This window comes from Diadema setosum, chromosome 9 (assembly GCF_964275005.1).
Source record: "Diadema setosum chromosome 9, eeDiaSeto1, whole genome shotgun sequence".
Taxonomy (NCBI): Eukaryota; Metazoa; Echinodermata; class Echinoidea; order Diadematoida; family Diadematidae; genus Diadema; species Diadema setosum.
The window spans coordinates 11,615,971-11,642,716 of record NC_092693.1 but is presented as its reverse complement, the minus strand read 5'-3'; the positions used below and the strand labels follow the sequence as shown (position 1 = coordinate 11,642,716).

Here is a 26,746-nt window from a genome sequence, read left to right as displayed (position 1 = left end):
AAGTATTAATCAAATTATTATCAGCGTTCGATGGCCCTTCCGCCATCCCATTCTTCTCATTATAGTCGACAACCTCGGACAGGCGGCCAAACGGTTGTCGGCTGCAAAAGGAGACGGCGAGCGGGAAAGCCGGCAAGCAGCCCGCCGAGATTCGGGCTTTTCCCCTCCTACAGGTGCACCTCTCCCCCGCTAGTACTATCGCGTGCGCCTTCTCATGTAGGACCATTAATCCTTTATTTAGCGCATAGGAAAAAAAAACTTGGGACAGCGTTATTGATTTTGTTTGCTAGTGAACTACGAGAAGCCCTTTTTTTGTCTCCTATTCCTGCGTGCATCAAATGTTGACGGGGGAAGCGTGAATGTGGAGTTGAACATGGGGGTGACGACCAAACAAAGCCTCTGTGATTTGGCGGCGAGTAAGACAAAAAAGAAAGGCATGGAAAGGTCCGGCTAAAAGTTGGTCCATGTTTATCCCATTAATTGCAAATGATAAGCAATGCAATGACTTTAAATGCACGAGTAAACGCGCAGCCGCCAGGCAATGCCAAGGGAAAAAAGAGCAAAGCACGCACGCCGAGAAATCCGTGAGAAACTTGATGGAAATAAGGAGACAGACCAAGCGACGAGTTTTGCACCTGGTGATGTACTTTTATCCCCTTCACGTCCCCGAAATACTTCCCTTTCGAAACTAGGCGGTATTTGTTGGTCGTCTAATCCTACTTGTTTCACATGACCGAAGTCATTGGTGGATCTATTGTTTTGTTTTAGGGCTTATTCCTATATGTTTTTTTTTTCGATACAAGCCCGTGTGCTTGTCGCTTGCGTCTGACAGCAATGTCGACGCGTGGACCTATTCCAAACCTCCCCAGCAAATACGCGAAGGAGGTTAATCTTAAAGGTCATCTGAGCAGCTACAAGCCTACAGAAAGTATTTAATTAACCTCATGAACATGCAAATCAATAATGGAAATTTTTGCAGGATATGCCTATATTACGTCAATTTGCATAAATGCACTCGAGAAAACCATGCACAGTAAAATCGGCTTCGTGATCTAATAGCACCATTGTTCTATTCGTAATCCAAAGTTTGATATACAGAGGGCACTCTTTCTTTTTATTCCAGAAGGGAACGCCTTTTCCTTGTCGTCATTTTTTTAAATCCTCTTAAAGACGGCAATTAAAAGAATGCTTATTGAACAAAACCATGGCTATCATCAATTTCGCTGGAAGTACTTAGTATTCGATGAAACAATCCCATTAATTAACTTGTAACTGTTGTTGCAACAAAATTTGATGGGAGAATATAACATCGTGTCATGAAGAATCCCGAAGATGAAACCCACTCATGACTAAATAAGCTGCTGCGATGCTCGCTGAAGATGGATGGAAGTCATAATTACCACTAAAAATAGCTACAAATATCAATCTATAGTAGCAAAGAGGTTGTAGTTTTGAATATTCAATCATAAACATGCGAAAGTAATAAAATCATAATGTTGCTAACAGGAGTACTGAACCAAAGTAAAGTTTCGATGTCGTGCAAAAGCATGATTCTAATTTTAATTTTACTAATTTCAATAAGTTGTTTGGTGTATTATCTGACAAATATGTAACGTATTTAATTCTAGTGGTAAAATATTTTACATTTATTTGTAAATTTAGAAACAACATTCCTAATATAAATGCATTTAAATCATTTGTTCAAAAACAAAAAGAAATAGAATACCATTTGGCTAAGAAAAGGAATAAGATCCCCATTCATTTCAAAAAATGGAGGTTTGATTTTTGATACATGTATATAAACTCTATTGGTGGTCAGTATACTTGTCAAGATTCATGCTGTAAGTGACAGTACCTTGATACATGTACTACCTCTCTATCAGTGCACTCAGAGTGTATTACAGGCAGTGTATGTCATGTTCATAAATCATATGAGTTTAAATAATAATTACGTGTTATTTAGTCACCATAGAAGGTAGTTACCCTGGTGTCTCCATAGGTTCAGAATTGTAATGTGTATGATTATCCCAAATGTTTCTCTTGTCTTTTTCAAATTGTTGCCAATTGTGTGTAAATAATGTGATTGTGATTTGATTTAATAAAACATATAAATAGAAAAAAAGTTTTGATGTCGCCGTCGGGGACAATCGGTATGGTAAAGTTAAGGAATGCTCGGTATGGTAAAGTAAAGTGACAGTCGGTATGGTCCAATTCTTGTCAAAATAGTGATATTACTGCAACGCACAAAGTTATCGTTATTGTAGTAAATTTTCGGCATTGTTTACATAATCAGATTTTGATTTATTGGCGCTTGTTTTAGCTCTATTCAAGGGAGAAACAAGGGAGAAACAACGTCATATACCATTACGTCATTTCTAAATATCGAAAGTACACTGTATAATGGAGGGTTGAATATTATTCCACGGTATTAATGTAATCGAGAGCAGCAAAGATAAATCTATAATATAATTGCAGTGGCATTTAAACTGAACAATATCAATTGGACCGATATTCCTTTTTAAAATTGCCATTGTATCTTGCCAGTCTAGTTTTCCCTCTAGCGTTTGATCACAAGCTTTTAGAATAGTCAGTTTGCATTGATTTGTGTTGCATACTTGCATGCAATTATTCAGCCTGAAAAAAAAAAAAAGAAGAAGCAATTACAGCGCCTTTGGCTTCTTGCGCCACTAGTTTTTGCGGTAGCCCCCTTGATTTTCCGCCTGCTCGCTTAATTGTGATAAGTCCGATAAGTCACGGAGACCAAATATTTGATGCCGCGTTCGTTGAGAGCTGGGATTTTCCCTTTCGCCGTCTTTGCAGATGGAGATTGCGACTTTTCACTATAACATGGGGGAAAGGAGGAAAGTTTTTTTTTTTTTTTTTTTTTTGTTACACGATTTACCAAATGTAGGGGTGAATAAACTTCCATGGGATTCGTTTCATAAGGCACTCAGAAGACAAAGTTATTTGACGAATTCGTAAATTTTGCAAATGGAAAGTTTTCAAATGCTGATTTGTCACGTTCAGAGAAGACTTTTTTTTTGATAAAGAGGATAAAAAGATTTCTTCTTCGTTTGAAAAATGAAGAAGACAGAATATTTCATTTAGTGAAACGTAATTGAAGAATATTTCAAGTAAAGTACTATGTAAAAAAAAAAATGATTCGTGATCAAGTCACAACTGCGTTTGAAAATTCGATATATGTTTACAAAAGTGATCAACAACCCGATTTCAGGTTTGTTGAGTTCTCCTATAAGCTGATGGAAAAGCAAAATATGTTCTGAGAGCATGTATCTGTTCGGTTTGGATGTTGCTGGGGGTGGTGGAGGGGGTGGGGGCTTCAGTTTGACTGATATTGAATTATGTACAGTCATAACAATGTCCTTGTCTTATTGCATCTTTTGCTCTCATATTGGAAGCCCCCAATTGTGGCCGACATAAGTTACAATGTTTTAAACAGAGTAAGTATAGTGAAAGTGAAATAAACGCGATCTCACGCCATAAGAAATGGCTCCAACCATTGACGGCGAAAGGACTGGAAAGCAGTCCAGTGTACAAATCGTGATCACGCCATCTACGCTCAAACTGGGTTATTCTGATGTGAGATGTCACGTTTCCGTGACTATATTTTATTCTCGTACTAACTATTTAGACACCCACATCATCTGTACAGGCCTTGTGATTTTTTGAATTAATCTTCACTTGTGGTATTATTATTTTCGACATTGTGTTTGCAGAAAACCAGATGATAAAAATTTTTGTCAGCCATCCAACCCAAGCGTGATATAATTTATCTCTCTCTCTCTCTCTCCCTCTCGCTCTACATATCTTTCTTAAAAAATATTTTTCGGTAATAGAACAAAACTCTAATTTCTTCTTCAACAGTAAGATCCCGTCGATTTCACCGGTATCATTAGTATTATTTCTTTTTTTTAAATCAGCACTAGTTGTAGTTTGATTTTCCTACTCACGCAGTGGCATATTATTGTATTCTTCATGGGTTCAACGAGTCCAATGAAACGTTTGAGTTGAACTTCATGACAGTCACTTATCAAGACTTGGGTTGTGTAACATTATTTTCCAAGTCCTTTTGATGCATAGCGATAATCTCCTAATCTACCCATCGACGATGACATAGCTTTCTATCCCATAATGGTAGCTTCAGCGGGATAGGTGTCGAGATAGGGATCACAGCACCACGCCTTGAACAAAGGAGGCTCGCGCGCCTACGGATGGCTGTCATGGTTGAATTGTTTAAAAAGTAAGAACTGATTAGACACCCCCCCCCCCCCCAAAAAAAAAAAAAGAAAATAGAATAAAACTACTCGCGATACAGAGGTGGAGAGTCAACCATGAAAAAAACCCCACATATATATCAGTGGGTGAGCAGATATCGTCAATTTTTGTTGTACGCATCGTCTCTTGTTTTGCTATATTTCGTCTTTGTCTTGTGCAGTGCAGGTGTGCCATCAAAACCGAAAGTAGGAAGGGACCAAGTGCAAATTCTACGCGTTTAGCGACACTTCAGTCATTTTAGCCCTGGCACAGATAGTACACCAGTTCGCATGTCGTCGAACACTTCGTGTTTTTTTTTTTATAGCCAGAGAGATAACCAATAGGATTTGGAGGGGAGCGGGCACCTTCGAAGATACAGAATGCAAACAAAAACTATATAGCTCGACTTATTTTACCGTGTTGTGTCACGCGAGGGGTACGACGACTCACGCCTAGATGTTTGCTGCTAAACTAAACTAATCCACCTATCGCAGTATGTATACGTGCTATCATAGAGAGGGCCGATCACCATCATCTTAGTGGGCATCACTGGAAGTCGGACCAGGCGCACGCGACTAAAGGGCGTTGTCCTGGTTACCAGTAATGGCCACCAGAAGTGGGTTTAATTATAGAGGGCGGCTCGCATCAGAATCATGGACATCATAGCAGTTTTATGATTGTGAAATTATAAGAAAATAAAAAAGAAAAATAATAAAATTGATCTGCACTGAAAAGATGGAAGAGATAATCACTACAATGAATTTTCGTAGTTGTCGCTTTGATGTTGCAGTAGTCGAACAAAAGACATGCGCTTTGCTGAATTTTCATTGATACATACTCGGTGTGGAAACCGAAAGTTTTCTTCTCACAAAGCCTAATTTGCCGATGCTTACATGATGCTGTTCATGAGTAATGTTTCTAAGCAGCTTGAAAAATAATAATTACCCCATTGCTATGTATATAAAGGAAGGACGGGATAAATGTTTCACTATAAGCATTTCTAAGAAAATGAAACTGGCATTGTGTGTTACACGTGTAAAATCTATAGTCCAAAAATATTTGTGTTATCTATAGTATGAGAAAGAATTAAGCCCAGGAAAGGGAATATTGTCGTTGCAGTCATTGAAAGAACCTATTGACTTACAGGAATACAAATGAATAAAGATGAATACGTGTTTCTTTAAATGTTCGATAAGTAGACTAGGAGTTGAGAGTAAAATGTAATACAACGGTGGGATTGAAGAACTGGAGGAGAGGCGCTAATTTTTTTTTTTCAAAACCCACGTCACGTGCATTCTAGTCTGCACGGCATATCGGCAGTTTTCTATTATATTGTTGAAACCCACAGAAACATGATAACAATACATTTTTTCTTCTTTTTGGTTTGATAGACTAACACTCACACGAACTCAACAACAGACACGCGCAAATAATTGCAGTAAGACCGATATCTAATTCTGATAATGTATACTAAAAACACTCATCATTGTCATTCATTTATTCATTTATTCATTTTAATAAGACAACAACAATGGCGGTGCATCATCATCATGGTTGATCAACATGTGTCCTGTGGGCGGTGCCTCAGCTGTGTGCCGGATATTTCCAATTCTCTATTCTTTTTTTTTTTTTATTTGGCGAAAATTAGAACATCAAAAAATAAAATCATGGCCAGGACTTCTCAGAAGCTACCTGCTCCTGTAGTTGGAGCCCGGATTCCTACGGTGAAGTGTATTTTGACAACTGTGATGATTTTGAACAAAAAGCCCCTACCGAATAAATTAATACCCACACAAAAACAAGTCAATCATAACAGAATACGAAAAAATCGTCAGTTGAAAGAGCATGCCTATGACTATTTGCGCACGCACTACACACATGTCATAAACGCCCATAGAGCAGCTATAGCGAGGTATACAGGTGCGGGGAAAGAGAAAAAACGAAAAGAAAATACATGCAGTGTACTGGATATGACAGGTTTATTTAATCGTCACCAGAAACGCTCGCGCAAGAGACGACTAATCTTCAGACTCTTAAAAAACTACGAAAGGAAAAAACGGGAAAAAACCTTATTGTCATTTTAGACCCTTAACATTACAGTGAAGCCAAACAATGAAGATAATTATTATTTGTTATTTAGCATTTAATTATATTCGTTAAAACATTAATCCAATCATTCATTAATCGTTCATTTTTCAAGGAAGTCAATTCACAGGAATGCATAATGGGTATAATGAAAAATTGTACAAATGCAAGAAAGTTGCAATTGTTTTATAGAAATAAAGGGGAAAAGGAGGTTTAAAACATTTCTCTGCGCGTGAAGATTTGATGAAAACCGTTGTAAATATCAACACTCCTTTGATATGAGAGCTGCCTTTCGTGGATAAATATTTGATGATGCTTATTTTGATTTCCAATACCTGCATATCATCTGGTGACTTACACGCCAGTGTCTCTTCGCATGCTATACAATCATGGAGCTATAATATACTGAACAACGACAATGAACGATCTCCATGTTATAATGATTTTGACCAGTCACATCGATCAACGGGGGCATGATAGGTCAAGACAAGATAATGTATCCGCTAAACGGCTACTGTTTTGACAATGTTACGAGAGTATACAGTTGCACCGTTATAGTTATCCGCAAACAAAGTTACACTGTACATTGTCTTTCCTTGTAGCTCCGTAGCCACAGAGTCCAATGGATTATCAAGCACATCAATTATGCATCAAGGGAGTTAAAACGTGCATAAACGCATACACACACAAACACACACGCACATACACAACAAGGAGCTGTATTTCAGTTATTTGCAAAAGATAACACAGCTGCTGACGAATCGCCATACATGGCAAACATCAAGAAATTATGTTGCTCACGAGCCATATACAGTGGTCAAGAAATTAAGCCTGTTTGAAGTGTAGCAGGTGAGCTGCAGCTGAAGGCGTTACTTGAGTGTATAATGACGCAACCGTCTGATGGCACAGCCCATTGTAAATAAAACAAATGCCAGGTCTTCGTATAATTATGGTCCTAATGATCTGGTCATAAACTGGTGTGAGATCGCTTTGACATTTCGTGATTTAAAGGGGGGCATTGAATAACATGAAACAATTTCAACGAAATGTTAAAATATGGTGCTAATCAAAATCACTGAGACTATAAAAAAAACCTCCATTTCAGTGTCATTTATGACTATTTGGCATGGTGTCATCGAAATGTTCTTCCCGGGGCATGGCTGCGTCAGTGAAGCTTTTTCTTCAAAAAAAAAAAAAAAGACCGAAAATTGTGGCCATGAAATTAACTTCCACCATGGACATGATAGTTGCTTGTGGCGCGGGTAATGCTTCCTGAGAAATTTTTGACAAAGTCGGGGATATTTGTTATTTCTTAGAGTTGTTTTGTTTCTGAGAAAATGTACAGAAAATTGATGGAAAAAAAATTACAGTAATACCCTTAATTATTTGAAAGAATGTAATTGACTTACATTACGGAATATTGAATGTTTTGCAAATTTTCACCACAATTAATCAATTACTGACGTACTCTTTGTTTTAATTGACATACCTTAGTAACATTTTTTTTTTCCTGACAACAAGCAGGGATGTGTAATAGAAAGGGGGAAGAAACAAGAATCAGTCTATCCTTTGTACCTGTGGTCCGTGTCGCACGTGTTAATAAATTACTTTGACAAAAGACATCACTTTTGTATACATCAAGTATACATCACTCCTAAAGCATAGCGGGCATGGCGGGCCTAACGAACAGCAGTTCCATGTCCCTTTCAATATTTTCGGCAGCACTGATTTAGTGTCCAGAGAATAGGTCACGCGAAACAAAATCATTGATAAAAATTGTACTTCTCTAACTGTTAAATGCTCCCTAATGCTATTAAACGCGCCGAAACGCACATAAGTCAATTAATTTATTCCTAAAGATTGAAAAATTAAAGTGGTAAATCTGGCCAAATGCACAAAAGTTATGTGCTCAAGATGATCACTGTAGATGGTAGCTTTGCACAAATTGCAAAGATATTCTAAACTTTCTCTAAACACGTCCCTGCAACACGAAAGTTTACACGAAGTTGACCCTGGGCCTGCCCGACATAGCAACAATTTAGTGCATTAAATTTGACTGTACAGGCAACTGGAATAGCTTACGGGATAACCATCTACTGATGTGGACACATGGGTACACTGATGTATTTTATTGATAATATCATGGTGTTCTTTCCCATTTCATGTTTTGTTTGGTTTTTTTTTTCGATAGCATAAAATCATATTGTATATTATAGAATATGAGTTTATCTCACGTCCTCAGAGCTGGCACACTATCATCAACACATTAATATGATGCACAAAATAATGCTAGCATGAACTACAGCTGCCCAATCGGTGCATGCGCTAACGAAAGCTATTTCACGCAGCCGCGTCATTCATTCTCTCTGCTCGCAGACTGAGCCGGGGGAGACCGCCTGGAGATTCCCGCTCGGCTGTGACTCGGTCCATCTGCACAGACCACGGAAAGTTCGGTTAATCAGTTACGGCCGTTTGAACGCTCGGCGCTTTGTTAATCAAGTTCATGTTTAACATTCATGTGCGACTGGATTAATGATTCTATTCACTGCTCAGTTAGTTTGACGTGATTGCACAAAGAGTTCTTAGCTATGCTACAAATGATTTTTTTTTTGTTTTTTTGTTTTCAGAACAATACCTAATCCTCTCTAAATGGCATCGATAATGATTATTCATTTTCTAAAACAAACAATGCAAGAACCACTTAAATGCAATTTGATTGTTCATGAATAGCACTTGCATATCAGCTCAAATAGGGAAAAAGGCGGAAATGGTGTGTTCTTATCTTGTAATGTTCATTTCAATCTTTAAGTTAGCCAAGAACACACCTCTAAAATTTAAATAATATTCCTGTTTGCATGCAATCTGAATTTAATTCTCGCATTTGTGTTATTTTCTATAGGATACCGATTTCTATTTGATACAACGGTGGCTTTTGAAACAGTTATATTTCTAGGGAAGAGGGAATATTGTTTTTGTTTAATTCTTATTTAGGGATAACATGTCGAGATATTCTTTACGTCAAATTTCTCACACTGGTATGAATATGTAAAGTATCCCGTGTGTGAGTAAGTACAGCAAACTGAAGTTATTTTGTTTCTCTTAGTTGATGTTTTGAGCCATTAAAAAGTTCAGCATGAACTTTTTTTTTTTGCTAGCTTGTAAATCTTTAAAGATTATTGTTTCAATAACTTTATTCTCTAACTTTCTGACAAGAACTCTTTGTTTAAACTCACCAAACGCTACTCACAACTAGTTTTCCAAACTCAGTTTAGACTGAAATAAATGACGATTTTATCAGTAAGATGTATTCCTTCCTTTAACGCTCTCGTGGGCGATCAATAGTGCAAACATTGGCATGGGTTCTGGGTTTTGGAGCGTGGCACATATCCGCATGCCTCTCATCTTTTTAGGAGTCTTTGAGAGATTATTGCGCAACGGCACCATCACACGAGCGGCCGCTGCTCTCCGGGTCGAGGGTATGCTCGCGTGGCGGCTACTCACACTCTACCGCTTATCTCTCCTGAAATACGAACCTCTGCTTGTTGAGATAAGGCGAGCAAGCATCGTGCCTGTTACTGTAGATCCGATATCCAACTGATTAAACCATTTCAGGACTCTTTTAAAATCTAAAAAAGAACAAAGAATGGTGTTTTTGTTTGTTTGTTTTCCTTGCTTAGGGTGACATTGTAACCTTTTTTTTTTCTTTTTTTTCGCATAGAGGAGATTATTGCCCTAAGCGAGAGCCAAATATTGACAAGGAAAAATCTTTGTGTACATTTTTTCAAGCGAGGGATACTCGGCATTTTACACCCAGTTGATAAAATCAAACAAGATTTGCAGTTTGCCTATGCATTTCCTTAAACTGTGTTTTGTATTATTAAAAAAAAAAGAGCTGCATTGATTTCGCTTGTATACTAAGTACGCAAATTTCATATTGCACTTTCATTTAAAATGAAATGAACTGAAATGAAATGAAATGAAATGAAATGAAGTGAAATGAAATCAAATGAAGATAACCACGAATCAATTTCTGTATTCTCCTTCTCCACTCCTTCTTTCACCCGCCCCCATCTCGCTCTCACTTTCTTCATCTATCCAGTTGACTTTATTTTGTGAATATGTCAGCAAAAGCCTATACAGCGATACTACTTCCGGCGGGGAATAAGCCGAATGAATCGTTGTGCTATCTATAATTGAAAATGTGCCTGAAATAGATCGTCTTATATAGTCCCGTCTTGATCTATCGCTCTCCTTGCAATCAAATTACCAGATAATTTGACTAGAGTTAGAAACAGAATTATCTTTGCTTCGATTATTACTAGTATTCAGAGTTGATTTTTTTGCTGTGTGTGTTAATTTCTCTTCCCGCAAAGGACAATAACGACTCACTGACAAAGGATATACAGCTTTAAATCTTGACATAGACTGATTTTGTAAGCCTCGTTTTCGTTTACACTTAAACAAATATGAAAACACAGAAACAGAAAGTAGACGAACTAATGAAATGTATTATAAAAAGAACAAGAATTGCAATACATTCATCGGAAAAAACGTATCAAATAGTGCAACAAGTGCTTAGTATAGACATCTGAGTGTATTTCATTGAGATGCTCAAGAGCCGGAGGCATTGAGTCTACCACCCCCCCCCCCCCCCCGTCGCTCCCGCTCTAGTTTTCACATGCACATCGTAATTTGCTAATACTTAGTATATGATCAAGGAGGTATCATACCTCCTTGATATGATGAAAAATGTATATGAATGTCTTTAAAAATTAACACATGTGTTCTGTTTTGGGTATCGTAGGCTATAGGGTATCATTTCTCTTCTTTCTCTTCTAACTTCTTTCCAATTGCTAAGTATATTTTCAATATCTATGATTGTTCTACGCTCCCCCCCCCCCCGTCTCTTTCCTGCCACTAATTTCCACGCTGTTGATGTTATTTTTTTTTCTTTTCCATCACTCACACTCTTTCAGGAATGGAAGGATGAGTACTTGACGTGGCGAAGGGACAAATATTACAATGTGTCCCACCTCCGGATGTCTTCCGATGATGTATGGTTGCCCGACATTACATTAGCAAACAGGTGATCGCCAGACGACATAATAACAAGGCCCTACTCAGTAATTTTGCGACGTTTCACATCTCCTGTTGCTACCTATATGAAGGGATGGTAAAATATTGGTTGAGACCTGGCTTTAGGTTTGGAACTTTTTTTGATACGATAAAGAGAAACCTCTTATGAAATATGAAATAGCATCTTGCGATGTTTCATATTTCCTGTTGCTATATACGTACATGAAGGGATGGTAAAATTTTGGTCGAGACTTGGCTTCAGGTTTAGAACCTTTTTGATACGATAAAGAGAAACGTCTTATGAAAGAGCATGCAATTCCAAGTGGAATACAACGTTTATTATTTTGATGAAAATTGGTTGCAAAATGACTGATATATCCAAAACAAACTTTGTTTTTTAGATATCTCAGGCATTTCAAAACTAATTTTCATCAATGCTCTGTAAGATATCATCAGCGGTTTCTTACTATAAAAGTTAAAAGCTCAATCCTCATTTCCACCAATACTATACCATCCCTTTAATGAGCAACGCATTGGAAATGTATAAAAGTGATTTCAAAAGCGAGTCTTTTGGTACGACGAGATTTTTTTTTTTTTTTGCATAAAAATCATGGTCGGTTTATAAGACTCCCGCCAGTACGGTTACGCTTTGACGTCTTGAGTTTATTATGTCAAGTTTGTCGTAATGAACCGTAGGGTCTAATGCATTAATGTACTAGCATACATGTTTTGCGTTGAAGTCTAAAATAGTTGTTCCGCAGCGACAGTGTTACTCGGATTAGCGAAACGCTTTAAGAATAGCCTCAAAACGTCAATTTACTGTACTAAACTCTTCCTATACAACCATCTCGTCCCAGAGTCTATCCTACAATTAATACTTATCAGTCATGAATGCCCTTTACCGGGCTCTGAAATCACTGGTAAAGCATACTTAAGTATAGAACCAATTGTATCCCGTGCGAATTCTAGTTCCGTTTTGGTTTTCATTAATTTGCCAATGTGCCTTTAATTTAATACTATTTTGTTTATAGTTTCCTTATTAAATGCCGTTTATTGCTGTAATCAGTTCCATTTCCATACTTAAATCTCCTATCTCTCTCTGTCGGTCTCTTCCCTAATATCCCCGAGAACTTCATTCTATCACTTCCCAATCAAGTGTAATTACTCGTCAATATAATTCCTCCACATCATTATTCTCTTCTGGATTATTTTCCTCTTGGCTTGCCCATCTCTTCTTTCCTCTTTTACACGTCATTTTGATGATCATAATTATCTTTTAGTCTAATCTTTTCTTTCTCTCCTTTTCAATCATAATGATCTCTCATCACCTGTACCCGCCAATTCATATCTTTCCTTCGATTGTACCTGTTGTTCTTCTTCGATTTTTTTTCTCATGCATGACGATACTTGACTCTTTCTTCTTCTTTTTCTCTTCATGTTCTCTTCTCCTCCTCATCTCCTTTTCTTCCTTCTCTTTATCCTCTCCTCCTTGTTCTTCTCCTCCTTCTCCTCTTCCTCTCCTCCTTCTTTTTATCTTCTCGTTCTCCTCCTATCTTCTTTTCTTCCTTCTCCTCTTCCTCCTCTCCTCCTCTCCATCTTCCCCTTTTCATCCTCATCCTCTTTTCTTCATTCACCTCTTCCTCCTCTCCTTTTCCTTGTTCTTCTCCTTCTCCTCTTCCTCTCCTCCTCTTCCTCATGTCCTTCTCTTCCTTCTCCTTCTCATCCACTCCTCCTCATCTCCACCGCAGTGCACAGGAGACGCAGCTCATGGAATCCACGGTGGTCAGTGTCCACTACACGGGCGTTGTCACCTGGAGTGGCCTCGTCATTGTGAAGACTTTCTGTAAAATTGACTTCTTCTTCTTCCCTTACGATGAGCAAAAATGCAACCTGACATTTCGGCCCTGGACCCAGAAGCACAACCACGTCAAGTTGGTGAATGGAGAGCCACCCGAGGTTGGTGCACAGAGTCTCTTCAGTACTCTTCATTCGTTTTTAATCTACCGTATTATATGTATATATATATACACACACACACACACACACACACACACACACACACATATATATATATATATATATATATAATTATGTGTGTGTGTGTGTGTGTGTGTGTTTTATTGTTCTTAATAACATTGTGTATGTATATAAAAATAATGATAATGGTAATTATAAATATGTATATAACCATTATCATTATACAATGAGAATGATCAAAAACAGACAAACAAACGAAATAAACGAAATACAAGGGTACAAGAAGTCAGGCTTTCCCTGATGTGCTTCCCTGCCATATGTATTCTTTGTTTACTTTTCTATTCATTTCATTGGTTCATAATTTCATACACATCCCTGCATAAAAGATTTACAGACTCAGAGAGAGTTTGCTTATATAAATTGCTCTTGCTCATGACATGTTATGATACAACCGATACTCCTCGTTCGTATATAATTACATTTCCATGCATGCGCATATATTCAGTTTTCCATAGATTTCCATACAGAACTTATAAATATCAATATGATGATGAATGTTGAAGATAAAACAACAAATATTTGATAACAATAGCAATCATACCCCTAAATTTTAGAACCGGTATCATAATGTTCACTGAAAAGAAAAGAAGGACATCTAAGCAATTTACTCGGCAGTATCATAAATTTCACTAAAAAAACGGGATCTTTATGCACTTCTTTCAGAGTGCTCAATGTCAAAAAAAAAAAAAAAAAAAAGGTCAGCATGGACGTAATTACTATGATAAACAAATTATGACTGCTTTTCCTATTTGTAGTAACAATGCCAGCAACATTATAGCATAATTAAGTAGTCAGCTTGCCGTGAGATGCATCCAATAAGTGTTCGACTCCACACTGATTTATTACATTGTCGATTAAGTATTACTATTGACTAACACTACTGCTATCAAAATATGGTAATAATGAATAGAGTAATACTGATGATAACAATCATAGTAGCTACGCTGAAACTAACAATAATGCAAAAAATATATATATCAGGTTTTAGTTATCCAACAAAGCCTCTTTACTTTTACCACAGCTGTATCAAAAGTCCTCTGCTATGGTTATGACCGAAGCCATTGTCAGGGACATATCAGTACAATTATCTAAATCTAGAGGGATGTTTAGGGCACGAATATAGGCATTAGATGGAACCCTGAGACCTTCTGTTTAAGATCAACACTTCTTTTACACAATATTACTATGCGTCTACTAAATATGCACAATGGTTCAAGCTGTTCCATTGCTTAATTGTATATAATCATGGGATTGATATATTCGAGAGATATTCATTTATATAACACTAGACAAACTGGTAACCTAAATGTATATTTCCCTCTTCTCAGATATGTTACATCGCAAAGATCTGTTAAATACCAAGGAGTACATGTTTGGAATTCTGTGCCTGATGAAATGAAGTTATGTCCTTCCCTTGCCTCTTTTAAACGTAGATATAAAATATATTTGTTGAATAACTATAATTGAAGTCTTTGCACAAATTTAATGAAAAGTTCATGTGATGTCTGCAATGTGTATTTTTAAACATATTTTTCACTCATAGTTTGCCTGTTTAATTTGTCTTTCTTTCCCTCTTTTTAAGCGTTTCTTATAATGTACATAAAATCTCAAGTGGGAGTCCAGCCGTAGAAAGACCAGTGGCCTCTGCTGGCTCCTCCATTTTCTCTCTTAGAATTTCCTCTTTTTTATCTTTTTTTTTATCTTTCTCTCCATTGTGTTTTTTTCTTTCTAATATATTATGTGTACTGTTACCTAATGTAATATTATTATTCTCACTTTGTTCTTTGTTTGTTTGTTTTTTTATGAGAATTGGAAATAAATGAAATGAAATGAAATGAATGAAATAAAATGATCCTGAATGAAAAAGTTGTAGCAATCAAAAAATGTTAAACCTCGTGTTGACGCCAGAGGTTCGGAGCCGGTGACAACGGGGAGTGGACGGTGAACAAGATCGAGTCTTCACCTTGGATGGAGTCTCTGGACCACGGCAACTTCAGCAAGATCGACGTGGTGGTGCACCTCGAACGCCGCCCGCTGTTCTACATCCTGAATATGGTCCTCCCCTGCGTTCTCATCTACGGTCTGACGCTGCTCAGCTTCTGCCTACCCGGAGAGTCGGGGGAGAAGGTAGGTGGATTGATGGTTAGGATGCCTTAAAATGGAAAAGCCATTTCCTTCCATGAGATGGGGGGGGGGGGTGGGCATCCTTACACACGCAGCTGCTTTATAGTGTAACTCAAGAAGATGTCAGAACAATCTTGATTTCAACCATGCGTACATCAAGTCCATGTAGAAACCAAAATCTTCCGAAATATGTTGCAAATTTATTAATCAGCTATAGATCTAGCAACTAACTTTTTTTTTTTCAATTCTTAAATTCAAGAAATAAACATAAATGTATAACAAAGAACACAATCATGAAAAATTATCTATAAAATCCATAGAATTATAAACCAACAAACAACGAGTATATCTATAGTAAGAATTATGATTAAAAGGGAATACAGCACTATACTGGACACTGGACGTTGGCACTAGACGGTCAATTAAACGCAGCAGACTCGAGCGGCAAAAAAAAAAACAACAAAGAACAGCAAGGGAGAGGAGGAGAGAAGCAAGACGGGAAACAAAGAACAACATAGGAGAGGGGAAGAGAGAAGGAGTGGACGAGAAACAAAGAACAACATAAGGTACACTATACGAGCTAATTAAGACGAAGAGAGGAAGAAGAAACATAGAAGACGCTGAGTCGGCAGTTTACATAGATTACACAACATAAACACAACTAAACATCGGACACTATACTAAATTATACACGTGTAACAGGAACCATGTTATGAAGCGTACTCGTGTAAAATCGTTGCAATATGGGTGTTGACACTGCCAGCAATCAAGAGAATATAAGGATGTCTTTATCTTTACAGATTGCTTTGAACGTCACCATCCTCCTGTCCCTAAATGTTTTCATGCTGCTTTCAGCCGAGATGATGCCTCCATCTTCAGATAGCATCCCTGTCATTGGTAAGAGGACAAACCACGACAGCGATTGATTTGATTGATTTGATTGATTTAATTGATTTGATTGATTTGATTGATTTGATTGATTTGATTGATTTGATTGATTTGAATGATTGATTGATTGATTTAATTGATTTGATTGATTTGATTGATTGATTTATTAATTTGATTGATTTGATTGATTAATTCATTGGTTTGATTGATTGATTTGATTGAATGATTGGTTGGTTGATGGATTGATTGATTGGTTCGGTTGATTTGATTGATTGATTGATTTGGTTGATTTGATTGATTTGATTGATTTGATTGATTTGATTGATTTGATTGATTTGATTGATTTGATTGATTTGATTGATTTGATTGATTTGATTGATTGATTGATTGATTAATTAATCAATTGGTTTGGTTGAATGATTTGACTGAATGATTGATTGGTTGGTTGATTTTATTTCTGCATTTTTTTGATGTATCATTGAACAAAGTCATTGAGTAAGATTGTTTGAATCAAACAGTTGAAACGAAACATTTCATTTTCATTCTCATTTTCATTGGTATTCAGTATTTTTATGACATGTACAAATTTTTGGCCTTAAGAAGACTTTTACAGAATATTGTATGCACATATTGTTTTTTTAATTAGAATTAATCATAATTTTGCAAATTTGTCCAACTCCTCTATAGTTGTTTTTGGTATGTCTGGGCTCCTTTCTTTTGGATGTTATTTTCCTTGTCCTTATTTATTGCAAATCTTCTTTTTAATCTGATTTGCGATCTACGATATAATGACGTATACCTTCAACATTGTAAACTTGTTAATGGGATCAGCCTCGAAAGGCCAATGGCCTACTGCTGATTTCCACCAACATACTCAAATTGTTATGTCAGTCTCCATCATACACCTTTTAATCATGGCTATGTGCATACCTAAAATTGTTTTGGTTTGTATATGTATATTTTGATTGATTGTCTCTCTGTATGTTTTTAATTAATTTAACGAGCAGGTGTCATTTTATATGCAAGCTTAAAAACTACAACTACATGCCATTCAAAAGACAACATTTGAAATAGTGGATCTTCTGAGGAGAAGAAGCGACGGAACAGGTTGGGGTCTTAAACGGGGGGGGGGGGGGGACCTAAAGTCTGTATTATCCTGTTATTTTTTTTTTTTATTTACTGATGAAATCATTTGCAAATTTTGTACCTAAGCTCAGCGACCGAGCATGAATATTTTGGGTGGAATGTATGGATATTTGTAAATCAAAATAGCAAGACGACACGGTAGTTATTTATTTTGTTGCAAAAGAGAGAAATACAAATGTAATCATATACATATTATAAATCAAAGCGGACCCTGCTCACCGCTTGATGAACCCCATCTCCACCCCCCCCCCCCCCCCACCTAGTAACCTTATAGTAACCTTAACCCTCACCGCTCCAAAGTTACGGGCCAAAACTAAATCATACCAAGCCAAACCAAACCAAGCAAACTTAATCAAATCAAACCCAACCACCCAAAAGTATATTTAACGAAATTAAATGTTATGAAAAAAGTGACTGAACTCATAAAAAGACTACTGAATGAAGGAAACATTTAGATAATCATTTATATCTAAATAATCATTAGTGATGCAACTTGAAAATATCATATTTGGAGGTAAAAGTGGAATGAAAATAATATATTTCAGATATTACTTACCATTGAGATGTTTAAACATGTAAAAAGTGCTCCACCAACTCGTTTTAAGATTGCTCTCTTTATTTTTAAACGGATTTCTTGCATATATTCATACTTCCTAATTTCCATTCCCACATCTATTTGGTGCCAGTTAAGGGTTATATTGCCCTCTTCAGCCGGAAATCATTTGATTCCTTTTTCCGTCTGTTCCTTCTCCTTAGAATTCTTAATAAATCATGCTCCTTTCTTTCTTTTTTTTTCTTTTTTTTCTCTTTTTTTTTTTGTTAGAACATTGTCTATAGATCTGATACTTTAAGTCCCATACAGTTCTTTCAAATGTCGCTCGTGCCCTCTTTGCGTTTGTTTCACACTCGCAAAACTGTAAATCTTCTATCACGAGCTTATGGCGTACAATCAATAATGAACGGCAATACGTGTATTTGACACTTGAGAAGAGGTAAATTGCCCATCAAGCATATACGTCAGACACTTGAGACGTGTCCCATCGAAATAAAATGCGCCTCGTGATGGACGGAAATATCATCCATCCATCAACTCTAATGGTCAGAATTCAAATATATCATGGTGAAGCGTGAAGATTTGGTAAAACGGACTTCCTCCTTTGGAGTTTGAACAAATTTGTGCCCATTTCGTTTCTCACTTCCGTTTTTACACCCCTCCCATTCTCCACCCCCTCTCATGCACGCATCCCCACACACAATTTAATTATTTTTTTCTCTACATAAGTGTTATAATGTTTTTAATAAGCATGATAAATTCCTCAAATTTTCACTCGACTTTAACATTTTGAATCAGATGAACATTTTTTTAACAACACAAACTAATCACATATCTATTGATAAGATTGGCAGGATAAGAGACTCTCCTTGTTACTGGCACCTTCCGCTCTCCATATTTTCTTCGAGGTTAACATTTTCTTCCCTCATTTTAGATGTGGGATGTACAATAATCTTGTTGATATCTAGGGACGGTAGCAGTCATTTCTAACTCTATTGATTCCAAATGATAACCTTCGTAATACATTTAGGATTTTGCGCCAACCTCCCGACACAATGTGTTCTAAACTAAACCGATGTGCACATAACCGCAACGAAGAGGAAACATAATGTACCCCTCGTCAATAATATCAAACAGAATCCAAAGCAAGCAGCATATGAAGTTATATATTTTTAGCGCAATTATGAATTAATCTGGAAACACCGCTTTCAAAAGATATTCTATAAGTGCAGCCTTGCATTTTCATAGAGCTCTTATTTTAGTCCATTCAGTCCGTTTGCTGTGCTCAATTTCGTACAATCATGTAACAGCTTTTGAGTATAAGCAATCCAAACGAGAAATATGAATTATTATGTTGCATTACTAAAGATAAGAATCAGTGAATGTGTGTAGTCAGGATCTAATTTGTTGCTGCACACGATAAGCGTGTTAGATTGTAGCACTCTAAATGACAAAAAAAAAAAAGTGTGATGAGGAAATTACAAATAGAAATGATATACATCTTGCTCTAGTTACAAATCTAAGCGGTTAAGAAACGTAGTTACTAAGTACCATCTTTGAAAATAATCTTGAAACCACATAGTATTCATGTAGAAACTTACAAATCGAATCTATCTATTTTGTCTCTATAAATGTTGGGTCGTTGGCAGGCAGCATGAGCTTCGCATCATGAGTGTAAACTCATTTGGCTTAGACATAAGGGACTTCTTCGCAACCAAAACTTTGTCCAAAGAGGTTTCCGTTTTGACATTGGCCATGCTGATTTCCCCCTCTCATTACGAAAGCTTTTTTCTCTCCATGTTTTGCTTTTGATATTGTATGGTCTCAGTTAATGTATAAAAAGGTTCTCGAATACTCACAGAGAGATAGTGTATGTCGTTGAGCAGATATGGAGCACACTCTCAGGATATTTAGCAGTCGTACCATCTGTATGATGCATTCAGCCAAAATGGTAGGTTACTTTTCTTTTATTACGCCTTCTTTTTGCTATGTTGTTGTAATGCGTAGGACTCCAATAACTAAGTCATTCGAGTGAGTTATTTAGTTATCAGTATTTTGTATACATGAAATTTTCCTCATTTTGTTCAATATATACAAACATAAAAACAAACATTTTAATGTGACATTCGACCTTGTTTGTCTCTTTAACATTGTAATTGTTTCGCAGAAAGCGCCTTATTTGAAAAACAAAATTGTCAAATGACCGATTAATGTAATGCCGAGAAGTCCCCCAAACAAGCACATATGGCCTACTGACATTAATTGAGTACATTGATGCAACCCTTTCTACAAAGGGTTTATACAGTGCCCTGAAAGTTTTTTTTTTCTCTTTTTAACAATGGAGATGATGATAGTTGCCTGTTACTAAAAAAGTTTACCTGTAAGACTACGTAATAATGGTGTTAGGAGTTTATTGTATAGCAGGGAGAGTTGACTGACGGCGCACAAAAGGCATGAGTGTCAAAAGCTCAAGATGGATGCGATGTGTTACTGTATACTGGGAGGGTTGTAAGTATCAATGTACATGGTTCTGAACACTGCGTTGAGACATCAGTAGATTTCTTATAGGCTTCCAAGATTTCTGATCAAATTCTGTTTTTCTGCTCGTCATTATACAATTAACTTTTGGCAGCCTTCTTAATCTCCATTTAATGGTCATCCTATTCTTTCATTACCATCGACATCACATTATTTGCTGTTATCATTCAAGGTTGGACATTTTCTCTATAATTGATGAAACTCACTGCAGACCATTGGCGATCTATACAATGAATATGCGTATCCCTGGTTCGGCATTTACAATTTATCATGTGATCATTTCCATTTCAGACTGACTCAGTTGATAACTCACATATCAACACATTTATCATGTTTATACAAACAAATCGAGTTTTATAAAGACTCTCTTTATGAACCATTAGTACATTAGGATTTTTTTCAATGTATTACAGAACGCTTATTGCAATCCCTTAAAAAAAAATCAAATGATCAAGTCAAACTGCTGGATCTTGTAATTCAAGTATTATAACAAAAACGATTCTCTTTTTTTTTTTTGTTATTCTCTATGATACGTTTCCTAAAAGCTTGATTCTCCTTGCTCAAAAAACCCCCACAAATATGTGTGCTTTTAGACTATTCTCGTACTTTGCATCAGATTTTGTTCCTTTTTTTTTTTGTTCTTTTTTATTTTGTATTTGCAGAGGATGGTAGTCCTAGCTTCATCGTATACAACAACGTATTACAGGCATCATTATTCATTAATTCTTATTTCATTCCCATCAACACAACATATTTACATACACATATAGTGCAAATCAGTACAATATTGTAACAAAGAAAAGTACTTTGAACTGACAATAAATACGTTGACCTTTCTGATTATACCGAATTATAATAAAATTATTAGAAATAGAGGAAACTGCCGAAAAAGCAAAGCTTGTGCTTTGCAGCCTCGTGGACAATAACAAATTACTAAACTAACTTAAGAAAAACTAAGGCAGATTGCCTTAAAAAAAAGAAGAGAAAAAGAAACACGTACACACACCCATACACTCACACACACACACACACACACACACACACACACAATGTCATTAATAAGACCATTACTGCAACACAAACATCTACTGTACGCCTACCAATAGTATTCCTATATCATGTTCGTTTCGATGAAATTAAAAGGTCGAATTACATATGAAGTGGCACGAACTAAGAATATATCTAATGATTGGCACAAGGACTAATAAGTATACATTTTGAGAAAATATCTATTCTCTGAAACGGGTCCTCGCATTTAAGTACCATTCTCTTGATTTTATGATTTCATAAATTAAAAAAGATATTCTGGTTGTGATAGATTCTTGGTACCCCATCAGATGTGAATAGTTGTTGTTTTTTTTCTACTAGTTTCGCATGGTTGTTTGATTTAGAACATAACAATTAAGAAATTTTCTTCCCGTTTCAATTATCATTAAATTTGTCATGTATATTTTGCTCTGGGCACGTTTGCCTTTTTTTCACTTGTCGAAATAAAAATCAACTTCTTTTTTAGACCTTCTGAAGAAGAGTACAAAGAGAACGTGTTTCTGAAAAAAAAAAACAACAACAGGAAATTCTGGCATTTCAAAATCTCGTGGGATGTCAATATTTTAGATATTGTGATTCAAACGCGACTCTTTTGATGCCTGGAGTAATGTCAGTTTTCGTGTAAGATGTCAACCAAATCAGCTTGCATTGTTTTCAGTTTTCAGCTTTAGGATATGCGGTTTTAATTGGGTATCGTATTGAATGATAGCCTTCCCATATTGAATGAATTAATGTGAATATTAACACACGCACACACTTACACATATACATATGCATTTCTTTGTGAATGTAGCATATCTAAATGTGATTGTGATGTTTTGTCTGGCTGAATTAATGAATAATGATAATAATGATAATGAGATAATGATAAAATTGATAATAATGATAATAATAATAATAATAATAATAATAATAATATTCATCATTATCTGAATCATAATCAATATCAAACAGTTCGTGTCAGCCAGCGCGAAACAAACACACTTAAACGTTTAAAAGAATGTCAAGATACTTCATAGACTAGACTCATTCAAAACTTACAAATGATATAGGAAGCAGCAAAAACAGACTGACTTGCTGTCCCAACAGAAATACACGGTACTGTGTTTGAATTGTAACAACGATAGCACATATAACTAGATTTCGACCCTTGTTGTTCCCTCAAGCATGTTGATTCAACAGAACTACTTTGTAATTTGCTTCCAAGGGATTTAAGTAGGTAGGGAGATTAAATGCCTTGCCTTAATTGCCCGCGTAAACGGCAGCAAACTCAAATATTTATTTCTAGCCGTCTGATGACCAATGTTTATTCAGTGCAGGCTTCTCTTTACACAGAGGTCTTGGACGTGTGCGTCTAAGTCTAAACGCATTTATGTTATATTTCTAGAGGCAGATGAGCAAGGTGTCGTTAATTCTGCACAACTTGGACGATTATTTGAAAGCTTAGATCTTTATTGATTTATCATTCTTTTTATTGTATAATCCTGATTGAACTTTAGTCAAACTGACAACGATTTGCCCGATGAAACAGTTTTTTTTTTTTTTTTATTATTGAGACAATTTCATCGAAATCAAACGTGGACTTTTAAAGGAACCATATATCACATGTGATGATAATGTGTTCATTCTGAGGGATGAACTTGGAAAGGGGGGGGGGGGACGGACTTTGGGGAAGCATTTTGCATTTGCATATTTTATGTTATTGTCATATCAAGTGCGTGTTCCACGTCAATGTATCATCACACACGGCTCATTCCTTCATTCATCTGTCTATTTGTAATCACAACATTATCATAAGGAAGGTCATCAATGGGCAAACAGCCCTAAATTTGACACTTCTTTCTCAAGAGAAGTATTTAATGTTTATTTTGTGAATGCTACCACTTATGTCAAGATGAAAGTAGCGTTTTTGCAAATGTTAACAAAGATGTCAGGTGACCCTATTTTGAAGGTCTTCGTGGCATTTCCGGAAATGTAGTTAACTTTAAAGTCGTTCAAGTATCTCGAAAGAGGGTTGCATAGTGAAAACAACAAACAGTAAGATATCGCATTTGCTTTCAAGGCAATCAAGTAGAAATTGGAAACAAAAGATCTCGCAGCCAAGTTTAATAGCAAACATCATTTAACGTTAAATGCACGTATTGTCAAATATGAATATTCACTCACTTGTTTTATTTCCCGAAAAATTGCTTACATAAATTTCTAGACTTATTAAGTGTTGTTGTCCGAAATGTTGACTACAGTCAAATTAAGAGAGAGAGAGAGAGAGAGAGAGAATAAAACGCTTTAAATCATTCTTCCACATTAACTTTCTACGAGTGCTCAGTTGATGCTCAAGTCGTTTTGTTTGCTATTGTTTTCTGTCACTCATAAATATAATTTTAGTTTTTCATTTGTCTGACAAGTAAATATTACAAAATAAACTGAGTGAATTGGACTTGGTGTTTGGTGCGATATCACATAGAAAGTGAATAACATTGTGAAGACCTCACATTGACTCATGTGTAGGCATGTATTAATTCTCCTTAAATTGGAAGAGTCATGGAGTTCTCTGTTTTTAAACATTTATATTTCTAATAGGCCAGTTCTACACCGCAACCATTGTCCTCGTGTCAATTTCAGTCGTGGTGGCTGTCATATCGCTTAACTTCTTTCACCGCCCGCCGGGCTCTCCCCGTGCGCCGTCCTGGTTGCGGAACCTCTTCCTCAAAAACCTGACTCCTGTTCTCTTCCCACTGCACAGGCTGTGTGGTAAGTAATATCTAATCAGAGTTACGTCAGTTTGTCAGATTGGCAGTATAAAATGAACTTTTTTTTGTCTTGTTTGCATGTCTATTTGTTCACTTGTTCTGTACAGGAAAGCACGTAGGCCTATTCGTCGTGTTGTCTGTGTCAAGTTGAAATCAAAAGACAAGAACGATTTAATCCGTTTGTTTTTGTATGTACTGTTGCACGCTTATCGGGAAAAGTACATACCATGCCATATCCAAGTCAGCTTTGATAAGTAGTGCATCATCATTACTTTGTACACCAAGATATCAAACAATAACGTTTTAGGGTCGATATGTTGGTTTTGTCAACCCCTTTCTCCCTAAAGTTGTCATTGTTCCATTTACAACGAAGCTATAATTTCATCCGAAGGATACAACTTGTTCCTTATAATTTCTTGTTGGAAGAGAAGGTTTTGATGAAACTATCATTGCTGCTATAGCATCAATGTTTCGTCGATGAAAAAAAAAAGAACAGAATTTCGTAAATGGCTTACTTTACTATCCTCTTCAATTCCAATTTATTATACATTCTAAAATATTTGCAAATGTGAGCATGTATCAATTAAGACTTTAATAAATAACTATTCCAAATTATACACGTAAAATAGTAAAAACATTGTTGGAACAAAGCAAAATTATCAATGAAAAGTATTGAAAAAAAAAGATTAACCAACAATAGGTAAGTAAAGAACATAAGCTCATTATCAAAGTTCAATTCGAAATTATTTCTGATAAAAAAAGAAAATACTATGAATACGAATAAGAAGAAAAAAAAAATCTATTATTTATGAAACAAAAGCTTAACAAATTTATCAGTACCTACTAGTTAATAAACATCTTCTTATACTGTCTTAAAAAGTATCAAATCGCGTATACAGAGTTACTAAGATTTTAGATATTACAAAAGTCTGGAGCATTGATAAGAAAGGAAAATTTAGATTAATCATTTGCATAAACTCTATTGATCAAAATCTTCGTCCGATTTTACTCGCTGTTTCCAAAGCTACTTTGTAGGTGTGATGCTGCATTTTAAGTTCTATTTGAGAAATTTAGACATTGAAGACGTTAGAGACAAGGTAATAAATTCAATTCAATTCAATTCATTTATTTTCATACTTCTCATTCATGAACATTACAACAGAAATAATGATACAAGTTCTTTTACCTTGTAAATGGCTCCTCACTTCCCCGACCGATAACCAACACATCAAGTATCCCGATTAAGTTAATTTATACGAAATCACGTTTGTTAATTGGAGGTATACTATTCAAACTGGAAGTACATCGTCATTTAGTTGTAGCACCATTAATTTCTCTTGTATCGGAACGAATTCTCTGGTTCTATAGCTACGCAACAGCGATACACCTGAATACTTTTACATTTCAAATTTTCTTCTTTTTTGTAGTTATTTGGTCAATATCCTTCTGTGTGTTGGGGAGAGGGGCTTTATTCGTACCAAGTTTGGGAAAATAAAGGTTGATATTGACGAGCAATCATTTGAATTGTTTATAAACGCTAAAGCTTCATCGATTGTGGCAGGATCACTGATTATACCTACACCTTTCTGAATAATCTATGGGAGAGGGTTCGGTAACAAAACTAAAAAGACAAACTACATAGATGGGCTTTTGAACTGAAGCTACCTTACAGTTCTCTTTGTTTAATGTCCTGTTTTATATCATAGCGCGTTTATGATACGTGGTGTCATGCTTTGCCGCCCTGATGTTTATAGAATGAGCATCGCAATGCTCTTTGGGTATGTTCTAAGGTGTATCTCGAAATATATAAACCAAAAGAACCGTGCCACACATCTGCCTTCTGCCAAACTTTAAGCTTTATCTCGACCTGTTTGAATGTAACGAACTGCCATTCAAGATTTTTCTCTTACTTCAAAAAACAAATTTCCCGGAGTCTTGGAAGGGACATGACTGACCAACACATACTAGTATCGCATATTTTAGCGTTACTGAAGAGCGATTCGAGTGTCAAAGCAGTGAGTTCTAACACTGGGTTCGGTAATAGGGAGTTTCAACTTAAGCCATTGAATCTTGCCAAACCCAGCAAATCCGGTGAAACCTGCGACATAATGCAAAGGCGGAAGGTGTTTTACCGTGGAGATTATGATTGTCTTTTTCTCCTCCTTTTCACCTGTTCACTTTTCAGCAAAGATTTGAGTGAGGAAAGTAACTTAAAGAACACTCAACA

The 26,746-nt window shown here is 36.2% G+C and overlaps 1 protein-coding gene across 1 annotated transcript in view; it reads left to right on the top strand.

The window, feature by feature from the left end:
- LOC140233021 (acetylcholine receptor subunit alpha-type unc-38-like) overlaps positions 1–26,746 on the top strand; it is a 51,823-nt gene that overhangs the window by 12,429 nt on the left and 12,648 nt on the right. Inside the window, exons 3-7 of the mRNA XM_072313127.1 lie at positions 11,337–11,446; positions 13,185–13,392; positions 15,382–15,600; positions 16,398–16,494; positions 24,350–24,520. Coding sequence (XP_072169228.1) covers positions 11,337–11,446; positions 13,185–13,392; positions 15,382–15,600; positions 16,398–16,494; positions 24,350–24,520 — 805 coding nt within the window. The remainder of the gene's footprint in view (positions 1–11,336; positions 11,447–13,184; positions 13,393–15,381; positions 15,601–16,397; positions 16,495–24,349; positions 24,521–26,746) is intronic.